At 37.4% G+C, this 22,212-nt stretch overlaps 1 protein-coding gene and 1 long non-coding RNA gene across 2 annotated transcripts; one reads left to right on the forward strand and one right to left on the reverse strand.

Annotated features, from left to right (window-relative positions):
- Positions 1-969: 969 nt before the first annotated feature.
- LOC145567869 (regulator of nonsense transcripts 1 homolog) lies at positions 970-18,084 on the reverse strand. Its single transcript, XM_081627281.1, has 29 exons — positions 17,304-18,084; positions 13,942-14,193; positions 13,654-13,824; positions 13,161-13,211; positions 12,942-13,034; positions 12,656-12,751; positions 10,038-10,088; positions 9,831-9,949; positions 9,225-9,333; positions 8,777-8,899; positions 8,621-8,692; positions 7,293-7,364; positions 7,134-7,200; positions 6,779-6,921; positions 6,630-6,701; positions 6,367-6,495; positions 5,968-6,123; positions 5,703-5,816; positions 5,481-5,579; positions 5,319-5,396; positions 4,768-4,902; positions 4,435-4,509; positions 4,216-4,333; positions 3,762-4,126; positions 3,613-3,675; positions 3,454-3,525; positions 2,744-2,875; positions 2,519-2,638; positions 970-1,797 (listed from the first exon to the last, which is right to left on the reverse strand). Exons 1-29 carry the CDS (start codon positions 17,871-17,873, stop codon positions 1,642-1,644), a joined length of 3,873 nt encoding a protein of 1,290 aa, XP_081483407.1. The 5' UTR covers positions 17,874-18,084; the 3' UTR covers positions 970-1,641.
- A 1,203-nt stretch (positions 18,085-19,287) lies between these two features.
- Positions 19,288-22,141, forward strand: LOC145569365 (uncharacterized). Its single transcript, XR_014096104.1, has 2 exons — positions 19,288-19,656; positions 21,926-22,141. It is a non-coding gene; the product is annotated as an uncharacterized LOC145569365 (long non-coding RNA).
- The last annotated feature ends 71 nt before the right edge of the window (positions 22,142-22,212 follow it).

Here is a 22,212-nt window from a genome sequence, read left to right on the forward strand (position 1 = left end):
TTTAAATTATTTTTTCTTACACTAATTTCTTACCATATGTGCAAAGCATATGAGAAAATGAATACTCGTATAAGACCACGTATTTTTAAGGACGGTTGCATGATGGATATTATATTCCGAAGTTTATATATATGTCCTATGTTGAATAATGTTTTGTTTGGCATATATGGATTTTGGTGTTTGGTTGTTTTTTTGGTGTTTAGAGAGCCACAAGGGCGGGGATGAGAATCGATTCCAGGATATGAAAACGGGAGGAAAGCTCTAACCACTTGAGTTATGCCCCATTCTCGAGTATTCTGGTGTTTGGTTGTCATGGTCAGCTAGAAACCTTTGGGAACATAATATAGCTAATATATAGCGGATGTACCCTTTGTTAGCGACGTGGTCAGAGAGGATAACAGCTTGCTGCAACCTGCAAGCTTGTCGCAAAGCAACAAGTAGGAATGCAGAAGGGCAGGAATCAAGGCTTTACGGAACCATGTAGCTGCCCGACCTCGGGATTTCATAGAACAAAGGCTGGCGCAGGGTGATTGTGCAGCAATGGGAGTGGCTTGGTGTTGTAATTTGGTGGGATCATAGAGAATTTGATAGAGCTACTTCCATATTACAGAATTGCAGTGCATCAAGTTTGATGAGGGGTAATGGTCATATGAATTACCTTTCAGGACATTATTTTATGTTGGTTTCCTAAACCTAATATAATTAAACTCTCATTCCCTTGATTCTACATTATAATATTATACTTGTATTTGGATTGTCTCTTCATTGTTTTCTGTATAGCCTTGTTCTTTTCACTAAAAGTTACTTTGACGACATTGTTTTCGATTAAGAGTAAATCAACACATTGTCAGTTTGTCACAACAGGAACACCCCAAGCCTTGTAATTTATATCCTGCTATGTTACATTTTTCTTCAACTGTCAATTTCTTATTATAGAAAACATCAAGACAATACTCTAGGGGTAGACAATTAGACACCATAAGCAAGAGTAAACACTCAATTAACCAAATTTTCAGATTTAAACTTTTACACACTTGTATTGGTCAAGACGATTATGCACCCCAAAACACACCAAATAATCGCCATCATCTCTATTCATACTATTATCATTAATTTTGTTGTAGAGTATAATTACACGTCAGGAAGAGCTGAAAGGGTATGGTAAAATGGAATCCTTTCCCTGCACTACTGTACACAATCCTGTACTTCACTGCTGTTTCTGTATGAATAATCAGGGCTTTATCCTGCACGCCCCTCAAAAGCTCGCTATCAATTCCGAACCCTTTCCGACCAGACCATGCCATGTAATGATCTCTCCCACAAAAAATAACCAATTTCAGCCTTTTCTCAAGAGAATACCTCACGACCGATAAAGGGGGTCATCCTTCTCCTTCACAGCCTTATTTTGGGACACCTGTGCCATAATAGGGTTTCCATAGCCAACGACTGAAAGTCCTCCTTCAGACTCCAATCATCCTTCAACAACTTAGTATTGAGGTAGTGGAAAAAACCATAGACAACCTCATCCGAGCAAAAACTGTTGTTTCCGTTTTAATAATTATGCAGTGGCACAAGGGTGGACAAACCAAGTCACTGATATTGAAGACTAACCCATCTTTGGCCAACATTTCCCATACACTCTCAACCACTGTAGTGGACTTTCTGGTTTTGCGAGTTCAGACCCTGCTGAGCAGCCTGCTGCTGAGGCTGGGGCGCCTGGTGCTGAGCATTCTGCAAATTCAAAGGTTGCGAGTTGTAGTGTGTGAAAGGCTGGGAATATAGAGGATTCATTGGGCCCTGCAAAATAAGCCTTATATGAGAATACAAAATATACAAATAAATACTCCCTCCGTCCCTTTTTTACGTTCTTGCTTTTCTTTTTGGGTATTCCAAAATTACATTCCTCCTTTCCTATTTTAGTAAGCATTTTTTTTCCAAAGATCCCAAATTATCCCTCTTTTTCTGTTTTGTAATTAATGCTCACTCTTACTTTCCAATTCTCACTCTTATTTTCCCCCTAAAAAAATTCAGAATCCTTGTGCCTAAATTTAGATGAATATGATTGGTTCTTAATTTTCCAATAAGAGCATGTTATTGTTCCTTTTTTTTTGCAAAGGATTGATGACATGACATCATTAAATATTAATCTATCTTTGTTTTACTCAAAGACATCATTTAATGTTTTGTACTTCCCATTGTGTTTTGTTTTATTGTTATTTGTTTTATTCTTAGTTTTTAATTCCCGTGTAATTTTACAAACAGGAATGTAAAAAAGGGACGGAGGGAGTATATCTAAGCAGTAACATAAAGTTACGAAGAAAAAATGAAGGGCTCCATATAGAATAATGTACAAAGAGAACCTTTCCCCTCCCTCCCTAGATACAATGAAGGGCTCAAAATTTTTGAAAGTCAGGCCTCAAAACATTTCTTCAAATCAGCAATGCAAGTTTAACACATGGTTTATATTTCAAAAAAAATTACTAGTATATAAACTCGCAATCTTAAAGCAATATCACACCTGTGACTGAAGGGGGTTTACATTTCCTACTCCAAAATGGCCTTGTGAAGAGTCATCTTGAGATGGATCATTGAAGCCAACTTGAGTGAAAAGACCTTGAGAACCATGCCCCATATAATCCTGTAAAAAAAGTTATAATTTTAAAAAAAAAAAACACTATCAGTATGAAGTACAGAAAACTAACACAACCTAAAAACAAAGGGAGACACGGCTACTTCTCCATACCTGAGACATAAAATCACTCCCACTACCAAATCGAGAATATCCAGCCTGTGAGTTTTGGTTCAGGAAACTTCCTGGAAAGCCAGACTGTGGTCCTTGTGTGGCATAATCAACAGAATATCCACTCTGTGAAGCCTGTCACCACCAAATTATTAAATACACACATATTTACCATAGTGGAAACAGTAATCAACATAGCCTAATGTACATGAGTCCCACACATACAATGCCAAACTCAGCTAATTTACAAAAACTTTACAGTAATTCGGTCAAGAAAAAAGTGTTGTGTCCATAATTATGTCAGAATATAACGAATCCTATAAAAAAATACTTTAAATGAAAGGAGAATTTAAGTAAAATAAACAAACAGAAGAAAATAAGAGAGTACTATGAATCTACAACTCTTGCATATAAACCCACCACAAACAATTGGTAACAAGAGAAGGGAACATATCAGCTAACAAACTCTTCAGTTACTAAAGGGGCAATAAAATACCTAACTGTCACAGAGAAATAACCTAAAGCTTAATAGTAGAATTCTATAATCCGCATCTATACAATGTTTAAAAAAGCCAAGAAACAACTTACAGCATGTCATGAATAAAAATACAGAGGCAAGATAGGCAAAAAATTATTCAGTACAAACAAAAGACGAGATAGGCATGTAAACGGCAAAAAAATCATGGTATGCAAATTCAATTGTCTGAAAATACCTGTGTTGAAAACTCTGCAATATTGTAAGGAACATGTGATCCTTGACTCTTGAAATCATCACCCAAGAAGTCCTAGACATCATTGGAATGAAAATGAGAACATATTCAAAGGGTTATCATATGAATGCATTGCCCAAAGTTTGTCAAGTGGTATTATACCTGTGACATTCCTCCCATAGAAAACCCATCACGGAAAGATTGGCTAGGTCCTTGTACAGGCAGCTGTAAAGTGTCAAAACACAAATTCACCATAAGAAAAAAGACAATAAATTTCACAAAGAAAGCAAACCGATAAAGGAGATACTAACATTTGAAACAAAACCGGGTTGTGACAACGGACCACCAATAGTTGGTTGGCCATTGGGACTGTCCAGAGGAAAGTTGAAATTAGGCCCAAGACTTCCAACAGGTTGTTGTGAAGCTTGCTGGTGTGGTAAATGACTGCCAATAGGCGCAGAACTGCCACGTCCAGCACCAAAACCACGGCTTCCAGGCTGAGGGACTTGAGGAACTGCTCCAACAGGGCCATGTACAGCACCACGAGAGGGAATAGCATATGGCTGAGATGGTGGTGCACCATGATAAGGAGAAAGAGGAACTCGAGTCATGGGGAAACCAGAAGGATGCACTGCTGGCTTGTGCGTACCATTGGGCACTCCAGGTGGCATGTAACCTTAAAGAAACCACATCAGAGTGATTTAGATAAAGAGCAATGATAACTTCCAAAGTTATGTTGAACCAATGATAAAATTGATAGCATACCTCTACCACGACTACCTCTTCTATCAGCACTAGCACCGGTGGTTGAAACTGATGAAACGTTATCATTAGGCACAACACCAGCTGCTGCACCATAGAATAGTCTACGGTCATTATAAATCTGTGAACAATCGGGAAAAAAAAATTCAGCTGAGTATTACAACAACAATAAGACGTGCTGCTAGTAACATGGAAAGCCGGAAAAAAAAAAAAAAAATTTACCTTCTTGGGCTTCTGAAATTGAACCATACTTTGCTTCAAGTTACTGAGTGGTCCCTCAACCAAGCACTCATGCTCCTAAATCAGACAAAGGAAAATTTTGCAAGCCAAACATTAGCAAATGTAGCTAACTGCATCCAAGCAATAATGAAGTATTTAACAAATTTTGAGACCACCCACAAAGGCATACAATAATGAAAAGGCACCATAGTAATTTCCATGAAGGTTGAGACAAATACCGTAGCTTACTAATGCGAGCTATGTTTTATGTAAAATGCTACCCTCATTAGATCAAAGTCAATACTAAATACTTAACAGGCAGCAGACGAGATATACCTTATAGTGAGTCAATAAGCCATTCCAAAGTGGCTGCTTGCTCAGAACTTTCGGATTCCCCAAGATGACAATACCATATCGAGCACGTGTTAGTGCAACATTGAGCCTGCGGGGATCATTGAGGAATCCAATTCCCTGGCCATACATATGCAAGTCAGTTAATAGAAAATATCATGCTAACACATAGGGTTTCGGAGAAGGACAAACAACTTCAAACGTGCAAAATATAAGGCCTCAGGAAAGATGCATCTCAATTATTAATAGTATACGCCAAAGATTTTAACATACAAACAAATGCAAGGCAACAACTGACAGGGACACATTACACATATACCCTATTCATCACAAATAAATTTATTAAGCACAGAAATAAAAATTAAAAAAGACAAAGGTCAACAAAAAATGGACTGGAAGATAGAGTATTGTAACCAAAAAGAGCGTTGTAAGCATAATGATAAACAAATAGCCTTCCACCGCGCTAAATGCACACTCACACCATCATAAAAACCAATCAAAAGGGATTCGACTTAGTAAAAGAATGATGAACAAACCTGGTGTTCATTACTCCTAACACAAGACAAAATAATGTAATCTTTTTCCCTTCCTTGGAATGAATCAACGCTTGCCACCTAGAGGAAAGACAACAAGAGAGATTAAATTTATGAATATAATAGAGCTACACAAAGAACTGAAAACTAATTATCATATGTTACCTCAATTTCCTTGTAAAGTTGCTGTCTGAGAGCTCCATTCCTCGACATATAATTCACAATATATGCCCTCTGTCCTTCATAAGGTGTAATAACCCCAATCTACAGCATGAAAAAATCCCACAAGAACATATTAACTCAATCAGAGGGGGAAAAAAGTAGAATAAAGAACAGAAAAATAGAAATTTGCAATAAATAAGTGGAGTAAACAGAAACATTAAATACCTGACTAGGGACCACACCGCTCCTCAAGAAAGAAGTCACTATTTTCTCAACATTGGCAGCCTCAGTGCGGTTAAGATATGATGTACCGCTAGCACTTATCTCCTCTTGCCCCATCTGTAAATCATTTTTTTTTTAAAAAAAAAAGAAAAAAAAAGAAAAAACTATTCATTATTTTATCTAAGTCAAAGACTCTAGGCTATAAACTATTAGTTCAGAATCCTAGCCATAACATACAAATCAAAACCTAACAGCACAATCCACACACCTGGACGTAGAAGAACATTGGGCGATTTGGAACAGGCCATGGAAAATCAATTCCAGTAGATTGCCTTTCATTGATCGTCACACCATTTTGGAGTGTACCTTCATAGAAGCTATTGGAAGGAAACTCTGAAAGCGCTGGATGCATACGATATTGAACCTGAAGTGCAATTAAAAACAAATCAACCACGTTTCATCTCTAGGACGCACCAATAAATCATAACGACAAACGTATAATGATTTTCATAGTTCCAATTACAGGGATTGGATCAATCCCTTATAAAATACGGGTTTCAAAAAAAAAAAAATCCCTTATAAAATACAACAAATAAAATCAAAAAAGGCATTTATGACTATTATGCATATAATGAAACAAGAGATACAAATGGATAGAGTGTCAAACCTGCAGCCTGATGGGTTTCACACCAAGCAACACAAGGCGTTCAAAAAGAGACTGTGCAAGACCCGCTCGAGCAGCTTTCTTGCACATGATAACAGGACCAAGTTGGCAGTGATCACCAACAAGAACAACCTGATAGGAAAAAACAACGTTTCAGAATGACCCCCAGAAGCATAAATATTAGCATTCTGCAAAAACCGTCTTTATGAACGAGCAACTGATGAGGGAGTTTGTGCAAAAACATGTCAAATTGAGCACAAACATACCTGCTTGGCCCCAAGTACCAGAGGTATAAGGCACTCAGGTTCTGTCGCTTGTGTAGACTCATCAATGAGTACCTAAAGGTGAAAAGTGAGTAAAAATGCTGCACCAACATTATCCGAATAATTACAATTCAAGGCTTATGCAATCATACCTGACGAAATCTGAAATTTGCAAGACGAGGATCTCCAGCACCAACACAAGTGCAACATATGACATCAGCACTTTGAGCTATCTCCCTCTCTGTTGCTCGTTTCAATGCTTTGTACTTTTTCTCATCACTGCTAGACAATTCTCCTGAAAAAACAGATAACAGATTTCAAACCCAACACATCCAAAAGAATGGAGAAAAAAATAGCTAACAAGTGAAGAATGAACAGTCTTAGCCGATTCTTCCTTTAGAAAGCAAAGACTAATATTAGCGCCAAGAATAATATAATTAATCCACAGACTAAACCCCTTTCATCACCACAGAAAGGAGATGGAAAAAAAATAAAGCAGAACTTCACCTTGTTCATCCTTCAGTTGCTGTAATTTGTGAAGTTCACTCTTCTCTGATGTATCAAGGTGCCGCACCTAAGAGAAAATGATAAGAAGCATATACATTACATTACAGCAAAGCTGCGGAATAAAACGAGAGACATAAAGCAAAAACAAGAAAAGCAAACCTGATAGTGAAGTGTCAGATGCTCAACAGGAGAACTGACCGCTTCTCTAGATTTTGCACAGAGTCTGACAACCTATATACAAGAGTACAGTGCATACATTAAATAAAGCAACCGTGCAGAATCAGATAAACAATAGATCACAATCCTCACCATTGAGCAAATGCTAATTGATCTTCCCAGCCAAATGAAATACAATCAATGACTTTGAAATTTATAGAGACCCAGTCACAGAACACATGGGTCAATTGACAGACTAGCACACAACAAAATAAGGCAAACACCTTATACCAAATGGATCAGGTTAATGCATAAACCAAAAAATCTATCTACTGTGATCAATTGGTCATACGCAATTTGCTTTCATCCAATGCCAACTTGCTCTAGAAATCCCTCCATCCAAATTATCTTAAGCCTCCCCAGTTGTCTTTTAAGAAAGCTGTTATCTCGACCCTCCAACTTCTATACCAGTGCCACCTATCGTGGGTAGGGCCTAATCACCCTTACTCAGTCATTTTGGCCCGCCAAGGAAAGCATCTATTCTTTTAAAAAGAGTCCTTCACTTTGAATAGGTAGCTTCTCCGCAAAGATTTCCATCTGCCAAAAGACGTGGCCTCTATGCTTCGTCCCCTGCAAGTAGGGCCGATTCCCGTGTGCTGGAGGGGCGACCAGGGTCAATGTCTCTCACATGCCGAAACCAAATTAGTCAATCCTCTTAAATCTCATCCAGAACTTTAACTTTTATCCAATTATCTACATTCCGAATTCTATTCCACAATAGTTCTCCTTAATCTTATCCTCAATAGCCACAACTTCATCTTTTCGTCAAAAAAATTAAAAATAAAAATAAAAAATAAAAAAAACACTTCATCTTTCCTCCAAAGATCTAATTTCTGAATTCCATCCCATAATGTGTTCCTAAACATCCATCTCAATACATGACACTCACATATTCAAGGTGTAGCTCATGATCTATAACCCTCGATAAATTTAACAGTGGATCTACTTTGTTCTTATAAGAGATACCAAGGTATTAAAGATGGGCATGTAATTACAAAAGCTAAGGATCATCATAAATTAAGACTAGAACACTAAGAAAGAAAAAAAGTTTGACAGAAGCAACAAATTTGCATTTAAGACATAATTTATATACAATGGATGCAACACGAGAAATCTTGAACAATAGACATTTTTTGACGGAGTGCATGTTGGCCCAAAGATGTAAAAACAATGAGAAGTAGTGTAAGTCAGTACACCCTACACACCAACTGACATTTCCATGATTTAAAATATTTTCATTGTTAAGATAAGTAAAGAGAAAGACAAAATACCTTTAGACCAGTAGCACTTATCTTTTCAGCCAATTGATCTACAGCCACATTACTTGGTGCACAAACCAACACCTTCAGAGCAAAGAAAATTCAACACCCTATTAATAAAAGATTATCCAATACAAAAAATACAAGAGTCAGTGCCAAAACTAATACCTGTCCTTGTCCTTGTTTGGCCATGTGATACACAATAGCAGCAGAGGTAACCGTTTTCCCAGTTCCAGGAGGGCCTTGAATTAAACTGATAGGCTTTTGAAGGACACTCTTTACAGCAAAAACCTAACAATAAATAAAGATAAATTCAAAATATCAACAGCTATACCACCTGATGCAACAAAAAAAGACAAGCTAGACGAAAGCCTTGTTGCTTGGATATCATCTAAAATACAAAACCGGCAAAATCGTCAAGAATTACCAACACGATGCCTACACTAAAGAACACTAAAAACTAGTATGGCAGAATGATCGTCAATAACATAGGATCTCAAAGCTTGGTTTGGAAAAAAAAATTAAACAGAATATTTTTGGACTGGGGCATTAAGTTCGGAAGGACAACTATGACATGTACCTACAAGAATAGTTGTAAAACACAGGGAAAGAAAACCTGAGATGCATTGAGCTCTGGAAGGCCTGGAGCGCCAAATCGACGAGGCAAAGTATTTCGAACAATCTGCATTTCAACTTCATGTCCCAACAAATGGTGATAAATATACCTAAATCAAATTCAAAGACACTTAAATTTGTCAAGCAACAGAAGTGGAAATAAATTGAATACTAGCAACTTTTTACGATTCCACAGACACTACCATTCACCTCAGCAATATAACAGAACCAACACAGCCAACTTAAAGCATGAATTTAAGTCATAACACATATTAAACAATAAAATAATAAAATCATGTCAAATGAAGATAATGCAATTAATTAATAAAATTATGTAAAATGAAGATATCTAATGACATAATGCATCCTAGGATAAATCCTTAAATCAAGTCCAAGGAATATGTAACACGATTAGCTAGTTAAAAACATCCTAAATTATAAAGAAAGCTTCATATTCTTTTATGACAGTTGACAGTGTTGACACCCTATGGGACCCATAAACCTAAGATTCTGAGCGAGCCCCATCGACAGTTTCAATGTTAACCCACTCACAAATTAAATAAATGCTAAAAGTGGAATCAGATAAGAGTTTTCTAGGTAAACCCACCCACTGACACTAGTCTCATCCACTGCAAAGGTTTTCATGGCACCCTGCATGCGATCAAAGCTTGTACTCTTCCAAACAAAATCAACACTAAAACCATGAGTTATGTCAACTGGAACTCCCTGAAATCAACGAAGAAGATTGAGGTTGAGAACTTGAACCCACAGATGTAGAACCCAAGCAAATTGTCAAAATATAAAAGACTATCACCTGACTCGCACGTAACTCAAGTGCCACCTCCTCCTGTGCAGTCAACTTAATCTGAAAGCACAAAACAAAACATTGCAAGTGAACACTTAATCTAATACTGGTTGGTAGCAAGGTTATATCAAAAATAGATCTAGGAAAGTTTCTCCCAAGAAAACCAACATAGAGCAAACTCAAATCAAAGAAAAGTAACTTCTTAGACAACAATCAATCAATCAATCAATCAATCAAAGCCTTAATCCCAAAAGTGGGGTCGGCTAACATGAACCAAATTTGATTATTCCGTGTAGTCATCAACATAAATCTTTCTCCTCCATCCCTTACGATCCAAAACTTCATCCTCACGTAAATCCATGCACTTCATATCCTTCCTCACTCCTTCCAACCAAGTCATCTTTGGTCTCCCTCTTCCTCGTTTAATCCCTCCATGGTCCCACTCTTCCACTCTTCGCACCGGTGCACCCTCGGGTCTCCGTCTTACATGTCCAAACCAACGCAGACGATTTTCCCTTAATTTATCTACAATGTCCGCCACACCTACTTTCTTGCGAATAACCTCATTTCTGATTCTATCTCTTAAAGTGTTTCCACACATCCACCTTAACATGCGCATTTCCGTAACCTCCATCTTTTTAATATGCTCTTTCTTAGAAGCCCAACATTCTGTACCATAGAGCAACACTGGTCTTATGGCAGTCCTGTAGAATTTTCCCTTCAACTTTAAGGGAATGCTGCGGTCGCATAACACTCCCGTGGCCGCTCTCCATTTAAGCCACCCTGACTTAATCCTGTGGGTCACGTCTTGATCAATGTCACCATTCTTCTGGATGATCGACCCTAGGTACTTAAAACATTCACTCATGGTCAAATCCTTTCCATCCAAACTCACCACTTCATTGCTTGTCCCCCTCTGAGTGCCAAAACGACATACCAAATATTCAGTCTTACTCCGACTTAGCTTAAACCCTCTAGATTCCAACCTTTGCCTCCATTGCTCCAACTTGACATTAACCCCATCCTTAGTCTCATCCACCAAAACGATATCATCTGCGAACAGCATACACCATGGAACCTCATCTTGAATTGGTCTAGTTAATTCATCTAGAACCGTTGCAAAAAGAAAAGGGCTTAATGCAGACCCTTGATGCAATCCGATTGTAATAGGGAAATCTTTTGTCAACCCTCCGCATGTCCTCACATTTGTTGACACATCCCGATACATATCCTTAACTAGGTCTACATACCTTCGTGGGATACCTTTCTTCAACATTGCCCACCAAAGTATCTCTCTTGGCACCTTGTCATATGCCTTCTCTAAATCAATAAAGACCATATGAAGATCTTTCTTCTTTACCCTATAAAACTCCATCATTTGTCTTATCAAATGGATTGCCTCCATAGTAGATCTCCCAGGCATAAAACCAAATTGGTTATCTGAAATGCTTGTGCATGCCCTCAACCTTTGTTCAATCACCCTTTCCCACAACTTCATAGTATGGCTCATAAGCTTAATTCCTCGATAGTTAGAACAATCTTGAGCGTCTCCTTTGTTTTTATAAACCGGGACCAAGGTGCTCTTCCTCCAATCTTGTGGGATCCTTGTAGCCGTCCATATCTTGTTGAAAAGGTTTGTTAACCAATCAATACCAATCTTACCCAAACACCTCCACACCTCTATCGGTACCCCATCAGGGCCAACCGCCTTCTTAGGTTTCATCTTCCTCAGTGCAATCTCCACCTCTACTCTCCTAATCCTTCGCACATACTCCATGTTGATTTCTTCATCACTCATAGAGGTATCTCCTATCACAACTCCATTACTTCCATTAAATAATTCATCGAAGTACCCCTTCCACCTGTCCTTGATGCCCTCCTCTTGCACTAGGACCATTTGGTTCTTATCTTTGACACACTTCACCATGCCAATATCCTTCCTTGCCTCTTGTCTTCTCTTTGCCATCTTATAAATGATCCTTTCTCCCTCCTTGGAATCAAGCTTTTCATAAACCTCCTGATATGCCTTTTCTTTTGCTTGGCGAACAGCTGCCTTTGCCTTGCTCTTAGCCTCCTTATACGCTGCAAAGGTTTCATCACTCCTACATTTTCCTAAGGCTTGATAGCATTCCCTTTTTTGCTTAATTACTGCTTTCACCTCTTCATTCCACCACGAAGTATCTCTCTGTACCGAAGTTCTTCCCCTTACTTCCCCTAAGACCTCTTTGGCCACTCTTAGGAAACAGTTCTTCATTCGTAACCAAGTCATGTCCGGATCCACCTCTCCATCCCAATCCGCTTCTTCAATTACCTTTTCTGTAAAAACCTTAGCTTTTGCATCCCTTAGGGTCCACCATCTTATCCTTGGTTCTTCTTGTCTAACTTTTTTCTTCGCCTTCTCTTTCAGACGAATAGTCATTACCAATAGCCGGTGTTGGGTGACCACACTCTCCCCTGGGATAACCTTACAGTTTATGCAACTTTGTCTATCTATGCTCCTTGTGAGCAGGAAGTCTATTTGAGTTGCATTTGCTCCATTCCGAAAAGTTATCAAGTGTGAATCCCTCTTCTTAAACCAAGTATTAGCCAAAATTAAATTCTTAGACAACAAGAGATATGGTAATTACCACATGACCAACTGACTGCCATGCAGGATGAGCAGCATCTCCTGAGTAACGTAGCCGCAACTCATCACCAGGTACAAGACGCAGCTCATTGTCCTCCTAAAGAAAAACCATATATCACGCGTTTAGACACATGATATAATAACAGAAGTGAATGAGAAAACGGCACATACTACAGAAACTTAAACAAATGACTGCCCCTGCTTTTCATAAATGCAAAAGTATTCAAAGTATCAATCCATAAGGGCTATGGACAAAAGTTGAACTACACAAAAATAAAAAAAACCACCTTTGGAAAAACAAAATATGCAACACGCTTCTTATTTAGACCAATATCCCACCGCACTGTGAGATTGTCCTTGCTTTGAGATTCTTTCATCATCTGCAGGGCATTCAAGACAGGTGATCATTAAATGAAGATGAAAAGACAAACAAAAAAGTTTCTAAAACATAAATACAGAACACAGGAGCAGGGCACAAAAAATTAAACAGATGACAAGAGTCTCACTTTATCATAATCAGCCTCAAGCTTGATGAGCGGGGCAAATACATTTTGATACTGCAAATAAACAATAGAAATTATAAAACCAGATATATATACAAAGAATATTCAAACGATCAAATAACTCAAACAGCTATCTATGCTTAAAAAAATAAAACGAATTTATGTCTGATAACTAACATGCACCCGAAAAGACAACTTGAAAGGGTCATTGCACATTAATTATACTTAGACCCTCCCCCTCCCCCCCCCCCCCCCCCAAATTTCACAAAAGACAGTGTGAACTAACACTTCACATAACCACGGTTTGGCATGATTGGAAATCAGATTGCTTTTAAATTTTAACAAATAAGACAAAAATTCAAATGTAAACGTATAATTCATAAGAAGAAGGTCCTATCACATCATCAGAACCCCCACCCTCTCTAAAAAAAAGGGAAAAAAGCACAGTTTTCCTGTCTTCCAAGAAGAGCAGGAAGCAAGGAAAAACTTCAGAAACCTGAAAAGCATCTTCATATTTTAAAACAACAGGCTGAGGCTCATCATCTACACCAGGTTTCTCAAGATCCTCCAAAGATGCATCAGGGTTTGTTTTCCATAGCTCTTCAATCTTATTTATTTGCTGTGCACTAATCTGTCTGGCCCTAAGTTGCTCTTGCTCAGACGGAACCTGCAAAAGGCAATCAATAAATAAGAAAAAATATTCACATTTAACCTCCCTGATAAGTAGCAATTCACTTCAAATTTAAAAATAAATAAATAAATAAATAAATAAAACATTACTTACCTTAACAAGCCATGGAAGGAAACAGCGATCATCAATTAGAGGACACCATTGACTCAAATCCCAATTCATGTCCTTCAATGCATTCACACTTAAGCACGGTTCCCTACAAAGAAGAACAACTACACTCTCGGTCTTGGCAGAAATAAATCCCAGAAGGAAAACATTACGGCAACCACAATTGTAACACTCAAGAATTGTTTCTCCCAATGGACTATCTTTATGCAGACAAACTTCTTTGTGTTTAGCTCGAACCTGCAAAGGATCAATTTTGAAGAGCGATTTAGTGAAAAGAAATAGTAGAGTCTAACATATGTTTCAAAATTAGACTTTACAACCAAGAAGATCAGTCATTCAGAATAACTTGTTAAGACACTCAACTTACCTGTTAAGTGCATGTAAAACATCAAAACGTATTAAGAAGGAAAAGAATACCACACAATCATGTATTGAAGTTGCTAGGACTAATCTACAATGTATAATTATAATGTAAGCGGAAGAAAAACACGCTTGACCTGTGTATAACTATAAACCAGAGAACAATTACAACTGTTGTTCCAGTTGGGGCTACCAACATATGAAATAAAGAACAAAAAATACCTTACCGGCTGCTAAAGCTAAGCTGCTCACTACGTATAGAAGAACTGTTCAGAATTTGAGATTTAGGCCTAAAGATCTGCATATATTTTTGGGGATGTTAACTATCAGGGTAGTATATTGTATACTACATCCACAGACCAAAAGAAGTCAAATGAGTTCAAATTCATTCTCCTCACTTCCTTGGAGATCGTGCATATACGAGTATTATATCCTTCCCCCTTTTCCATTCCCAATACTCCATCAAAGCAGTTTAACATTATGTTCATTGTTCACCATCAATAACCATGTTACAACACATATTACACCTAAGATTTTGTCACATAACTAAAAATCAGTTCTCTAGAAAATTATACAAGAAACTTCACTGCATTATATTTTCTGTTCATAACCCTTTCACCAAATTTGGACCATGCTCAATTAAGCAGGATAAATTTAACTTCTATGATATGATAGTTATTTACAGAACTTGGTAAGAAAGTTCACAAAATAAAAAACATTGGTTATACGTACCTATACCAACAGATGATTTTAAAATCCTATATATAAAGTGAAAAGGGGTTTTGGGTGATAAATTTTACTTTCCCAAAATATCCCTCTCAATTTTGTCTTTATTTTTTTAAAAAAAGCTATAATTCTTTATATATATAAAAAAATAAAAATAAAAAATAAAATAAAAACCTACCATCTAAACAAAAAAAAAAAAAAACCTTCAATCTGAAAAGAAAAAATAGAGAATCGAGCCTGAGATATTCAGGCACACGAATTTTCGTGTGTGGCTTAGCTTGTATATATAAATCAAGACGCAGCCATAAGTTTCACTAAACATTACTTAAATCAACATGCAATTCAGGATTGGCTAACTCGGAGATAGGAAAGTCAAGTTCCATAATTAATATAGAAACAAACAACAATACGAGCCACAAATGAACTCTTCTTTCCAAATCTACCTTCAGCAAAGAAAACCAAACTTGACAAGTGATGAATTACTCCTGATCTTAACAATACCATGCGCAACAGGTTATAGTAACACCATGACAACACACTCTATCAACAATCAGATAAGAAAGCTTGTAGTAATTGTTTTATAACAAACAAATGGTATGTAATTTGAATCCACAACCAACCTGGCTTCCACAACAAAGAAAAATTCAAGAGAAAAATGAGACCACATCTAACGCTTTCACAGCATACTGAAGTACAATCCATAGTGAGCTACAGTTCAATGAACAATTCATGCAAGCTTTACCAATACTAATGACAATGTGAGATCACCACCATTTATCTCCTACATGGGAATTTTAATTCAAACAATACTTCCAACAGCAGGATAAAAAGTGGAAGACACATCTTGAAATGACATCTAGCATCGTGGATCAGCATATATAACAGCTTGTCAGACATCTTGGATACAGATTTCTACAACTCCCCCCCAGCTATAGGTATACAAAACAAAATGCCACTCAGACCAAAACATACAGAATCTTAATTACATCCCATCTAAAGGTCTTTGCAGAGTTCCACATAACAAATATGAACTCTCATTGCGTCAGGATTACATGCATATTTGGCATTTAGTCCAACTGTCAAATCCTCCCAAAATAAATTCCTATTGTAATGCATGAGTTCATCTCATCCGATTGCAATGTATCCAAACACATGTATCAGCTCACCAACTTGCCAAGCAATAATCTCCAAGCTGTAAAAGGTGTAAAGCATTGCCTGATAAAGAACCGAACAACCAAATCTGGTACCATTATACAGTGCCTAACCAGTGTAGTAACATGCTGACATATCCAATCTGCCTGACGTAAATTCATAAGGTATCAACTTAATACAGAACCACAATGAAGTACACTTCATAACAACCAAAAAAGGCCCCACTAGACTTAAATAACCTGCTTAGCAGTTCACATGCCAGTACCATTATATCGCGTAACCTTGACAAGTCCAAAACACATCCCAAAACAGATCCTATAGCCTACAGCTAAAAATCCCAAGTAAACAAAGTGTTTCAGAGTCATTGCTAGTGTTTAACACATAGGCTAGCAATATTATCCTAGTTAAATTCAACTAGAATGTTCTACATTTCTATTATAGCTACAAGACAAAAATGTTTCTATTAACTTGGTTACCAATATTTACAACATTTGCACGCTATCCGCTGGAATCATAGTCAGCCACAAGGCTCAAGCTACACAAAAACATCCTTTCCCTCACCCCCTTCCCTTGATAGCCAAAGGTTCCAGCCATTCTTAATCGCTTCATTAGTATGACAAACAGCCACGGGTCTCAAGCTAAGCAAAAACAACTTTCGCCTAATCATCAGCATCAAGTAGACAGCACCATTTCTCAAGCTACACCAAACCAGTTCTTAAAAGGTAAATGCACTCAAATTTTAATATACACAGTAAGGCATCCCCACTTCTCAAATTAAACCACTCCATCCATCTAAAATCAAACACAATTTTGCCACATTGTCCTATTATCTATGATTTTCCTAAAACATCCTTTGCAACATTAAAATCATTCCCACACTCTACCCTTCAATCATTCTAAGTAAAAATCATCTACCAGATGCAATCCAAAACCATTACTAATATAGAAAAGGCGCATTACTTTTCCCTAGCATCCTAGGGTAATACACGTTAATACTGTTTCGAAACACTAGAAGAACACAAATTTCAATAACAATCACACAAGTCATAACCATGAATGTTCAATATAAAAAACCCGAAGAAAAAAAGTAAAAGAGAAGGAAAACTCACCAGATGATTGACAATATGAGAACCAGAAGTATTCCCCCTGGAATTACAGAACCATTTCCGGCAGGACGGTACATTACACCGAACAACACACGCAGGATTCTGAACACCACAATACCTACAAGCATGCTCAGAGAAATCCCCAACACCCTTCCCAAACTGATCAACAAACCCATCATCATCACCCGCCGTCTCCTCAAAGTTCAACCCACTCATTCCAGCAGCCAACGAGTCCACAACAGAAGCCACACCCTGAACCCCACCACCCCCTCCACGACCCTTACTAGGCCCACCAGATGAAGAAGCCGAATGAGGCTCAGAAACTTGATGGGGTTCCTTAATTTCCGCCGCAACAATGGAATCAGAAGGAGTAGGCCAAGCGGGAGAAGACGACGACGTCGAAGGCGAAGCACGAATCGGTTGCGAAAGCTCGTTGAATTGCGGGTAAGCGAAGTCGTCATCATCATCATCTCCAGCACCCTGAGTGTTGAATTCGAGGAAAGTGTAAGCATCGTCGGTTCCAGTATCGGGTTGCGATGCAGTTTCGTAAAGATTGCTCGGGGTTGAATCCATGGCGATTGATGGAAATTAGTGTTTCGGAATTACAGTCGCATTAAGAGGAGAGAGAAAGAGGGAGATTAACAATGGTGGAAAGGAAGGAAGGAAGAAGAAGATGAAGAAGAAGAGTGAGAAAGAGGAGAGAGAAAGTTAGGGTTAGGGTTTGGTGGAAAGGGAAGAATAATAAAATTGGGGAAGATGAAAAGAAAGGAGGATGCTGGTGTTGTGAGACGTCATGAGAGAGAAAAAGCGTTGGATTTTTGTGACCTCGATGAAAATAAGGTGAGGTGGGTCACGCGCTACTCACGTGCTCTTAGATTTACTCTCTTTTTTTCTATTGGGAGATGGTGGTTAGTGAGGAAATGTGGTGATATTATTGGTGAATGGTGATGTAAGGGGTGGGGCCATAAATGTACTGTAGGGTTGTGAAATATTATCCCATTTGTATTATCTGATTAATTTAGGGTTTGTTCGTAATGGATCGTTCATTGTTTTCAATATGTGCATAGATAATTAGTGTGAAATTAAACAATGATGATTCAATATGTGTATGATTAAGAGAGTCAGGGATACCTCAAGTGGTTAGTGTGAACAATACAAATAGTGAATATATAAATTTATACATAATCAAATTAAAACACATTGCAAAAGAAGTGATTTTTTACACGCATGTTTGTAAAGAAATTAAGAAAGTAATCCCAAAATTTATAAATTCTTGCACGCACAAACAAAATGAGGTGAGTTAGAGTGCAAATTCAATATTTAATAACTCCATGATGGTAGTGAGTTAGTACACCATACTTTATTTTTGGAGGTCAGTGTCATAACCTTAATTGTGAAACATAATGCTTGGGAAAAAAATATGATAAACAACCAATTCAAGGCGGATTGTTACAAGTAATAATTTCGGAACGTTTGAAAGTAATTTGACACATTACCCAATATAGGAATGTGACACCATGGAAGCTAATTTGAGCAACAACTTAATGCATTTAGTTACTTTTATTTACAACGTTTAGAATTTCATGTATGTTTTTGACGCATGAAATTTCATATTTGCTGATGTAGAATTTTAACATTTCATATTTTTAGTTAATGTAAATATAAAACTTCAATATTATGAAAATCTTAGTTGAGACTGTTAATGGACCAACTCAACCAAAAGCTTAATCTGTTGGTTGAAACTCAAGATCGATTTATATACTCAATTTGTTCGACTATATACTCTATTAGAGACGAATCTAAAAAAAATTATACATGACTATACAAGTAGAGGAGTAGTGTCTTAAAAAAAAAAAAAAAAGAGAAGTAGTGCAAATTTCCAAACGTTGCAATTAAAAGTGAACCGAGAAACTCGTAATCGTAATTAACTTTCACGATATGTCAACACCCCTCTTAGTTGGGCCATGTAGCACATACAAGTCCAATACCCAACACCAAACATCCCTCAAGGTTTCAGCTCAAGTGAAACCCAAAAATAAAACCAACTTGAAAAAATAATCATCAACCATTGCACATTTTCACTGAAATTTCTAGGTCTTTTTGCACAGAAAGCTTCCATTTTTTCCCAGAAAAAGAAGAAGAAGAAAGAGGAGAGAGAAAGTAGAATCGAAGATGAGCAGCAGCGCAGCAGTTCCATTCTGGAGGGCAGCAGGGATGACATACATTAGCTACTCAAACATCTGCGCTAATCTGGTCAGAAATTGTCTCAAGGAACCCTTCAAATCTGAAGCTCTTGCTAGGGAGAAAGTTCTTTACTCCATCTCCAAATTCGAAGATGGCAAACCCCAGAAGCCAAGTATGATTCTTTCAATTCTTCATTTTGCATTCTTTCAATTTATCGATTTTGATTGTTCTTGTTTTCCCCTAATTTCATTGGTGTTATTTGTTTTGACTCAATCAATCGAGATCTAGGGTTTTTGGGTTTTTCTGGGTTTTTAATATGATGGTTGATTATGGTTTACATTTTGCTTCTTCCATATGATTTACATTTTGCTTCATCCATATGTGGTCAACTTTGTTTGATCTTTTTTGCTCATTCTCGAACAAACGTGTTCAGTGTAACTTGTTTGGACGATAAGGTTATTCAATTGTTGAAATTGGTGTCGTGAACAACGAATGATTGATCTATGGAATGTGAATGTGTTCTATTGACTGTGGGTTATATTGAATGTGTTCATTTGGTTGATTTTTTCCTTTTTCTTCTGTGAATCAAAATCCCCATTCCTTGCCCTATTCTGCCTGGAGCTGGCAAAAGTTGACACAACACGACACGAACCAATAATGAAAATATTGGGTTATTGTCAAGGGTTTTCCACACGTTTAATTAAATGAATCAACACGACATGTTTACTCAAACAGGTTGGGTTAGTGTTGAGATTCCTAAACACGAAATTAACTCGACTCAACCCGCCTAAGAAAAAAAACCTAATAAATTATGGAAATTTTGACAAATTTATTGAATGAGACTAATGTTTTTCATGTAACACAACAACATGACACGAACTGGACACGAAAAAAGCGGGTTAGTGTCAAGAGTTTCCGACATGTTTAATTAAACAAGTCAACACGATGCAACAATTTATTAAATGGGTCGGGTTAGTGTTGAGGCTTCCTAACCCGTTTAATTTTGAACACGAACACGACATGACATGATTGCCTACTCTAGTTCCGCTGCGGCCTTTTTTCTATCTAAATTGTTGTATGAATCACATAAATTAGTTTTTTTTTTTTTTTTGGTTGCAACTTTGTGCTAGTCATTCAAATTTTGTGCTTTCTTTCTATATTGATTGAGGAATTTTGCACTGAAAAATTTCTTGCTATTACTTGGCTCATAAAGGGTGAAGTGGCAAATTTTTTTAACAGAATTTATGTGGAATGGTGGCAAGTATTTTTGAGTGGCTGTGTATTAATTTAATGTAATATAATTGCAGTGCATTTACTGGAGTATAAGATTTTTGTGGTTTTGAGCTTATTAAATAATTGATGTATGGTAGTGTAGCATAGAAAGATCCTCCGATTTGCATAATTATATTGTTGGGAGGGATTCTGCATCTTGAAGCTTGGTGATAAATGTGCAAACTTTGCGGCTGGGGATGGCGATTACTTGGCCTGTTGATAATCCTGCTTTAACTGGTCTAATTTCTAGGCATCAATTATTGATGCTCTTAATTGTCTCCATGGTATTTAGAAGGGCAAGTCTTTGGACATATTAGACTTTATTTTGATGAGCATGCTATTTATTTGTTTGTTTAGTCACTTGTAGCTGACATTGTTGGTGATTTACTTATGCAGACAATAGTAAAGAATTTGAGGGGTGCTTACATGTTAATACTGTCATTAGGAAACTATCTCTTTTTTAGTTTATATGTTTGGCTGAAGTTCTAATGCTCGGCTACAGAGCCAGACCAACACCCCCCCCCCCCCCCCGCCCTTCTTATGGTAGTTATTTCCCTTTTTATGGAAAATGCCAAAGAACAAAGTCTTTAGTTTGTAGAATTTCTATTCTGTTTTAGGGTGTAGCTACTAGCTAATTGGTCAGTGATTTAGTGAAACACCTACTTACTGAGGGTTTGCTATCCTAGCCTTTTTATACTGGCAAGGGGTAATCAATTAGGGAAAAAGTAAAGACTATAAGAAGAGGTGATAGATTTCATTGAAGTGCCTTGGTTGGGGGAGTGAAGGACGGGGGACAGTATTACCTTCTTGTTGGGGTTAATTTATTGCCACCTTCATCTCAACCCATCTTTCTTTGTAACTTTTCTCCTACCACCACTTGGTTCCAAGCAACCCTGACGAAGAACCAAAATATTTGACTTCATTGTGAGTAATACAAATTTTGTCTCCAAATAACTTATGTAGTCTTTTCTTCTTATTCTTATATTTGTATGCTGATGTTGAGTTCTTTATACACTGTTATCATGCCTATTAGAATGTTCTTGTGCTAGCAGCCTAGCATTGGCTTGTTGCCTTCTTATGGCTATACAAGAGGTGATAGAATCTACTTGTATAGAATAGCACTTTGTAGTTTCCGTTATACTCACTCTTTGCTGTTTTTTGCTTGACAGTCCTCCGAACTGATGACGGGAAGGAGCTCTGAATCATGAAGCTTTTCCACCATGATATGCTCTCCAAATGTCGTTCTATTTTTGTTAGCGTCGTACATTTGAGGTCTAATACCCAGACTCTGAGATAAATTTCATTGTGAGCTTTGGATGTTGTGATAATAATGTAACTTTCAATCATCTTGAAATATTGAATAGTCATTTTGTTTGATATGGTTATGAATACGATTTGCATTCTAAGTTTGGTGCTCTTGATGCATTCTTATTATGTATGATATGCATCGATCAAA

This window comes from Chenopodium album, chromosome 11 (genome assembly GCF_948465745.1).
Source record: "Chenopodium album chromosome 11, dcCheAlbu1.1, whole genome shotgun sequence".
In the NCBI taxonomy this organism is placed as follows: domain Eukaryota; kingdom Viridiplantae; phylum Streptophyta; class Magnoliopsida; order Caryophyllales; family Amaranthaceae; genus Chenopodium; species Chenopodium album.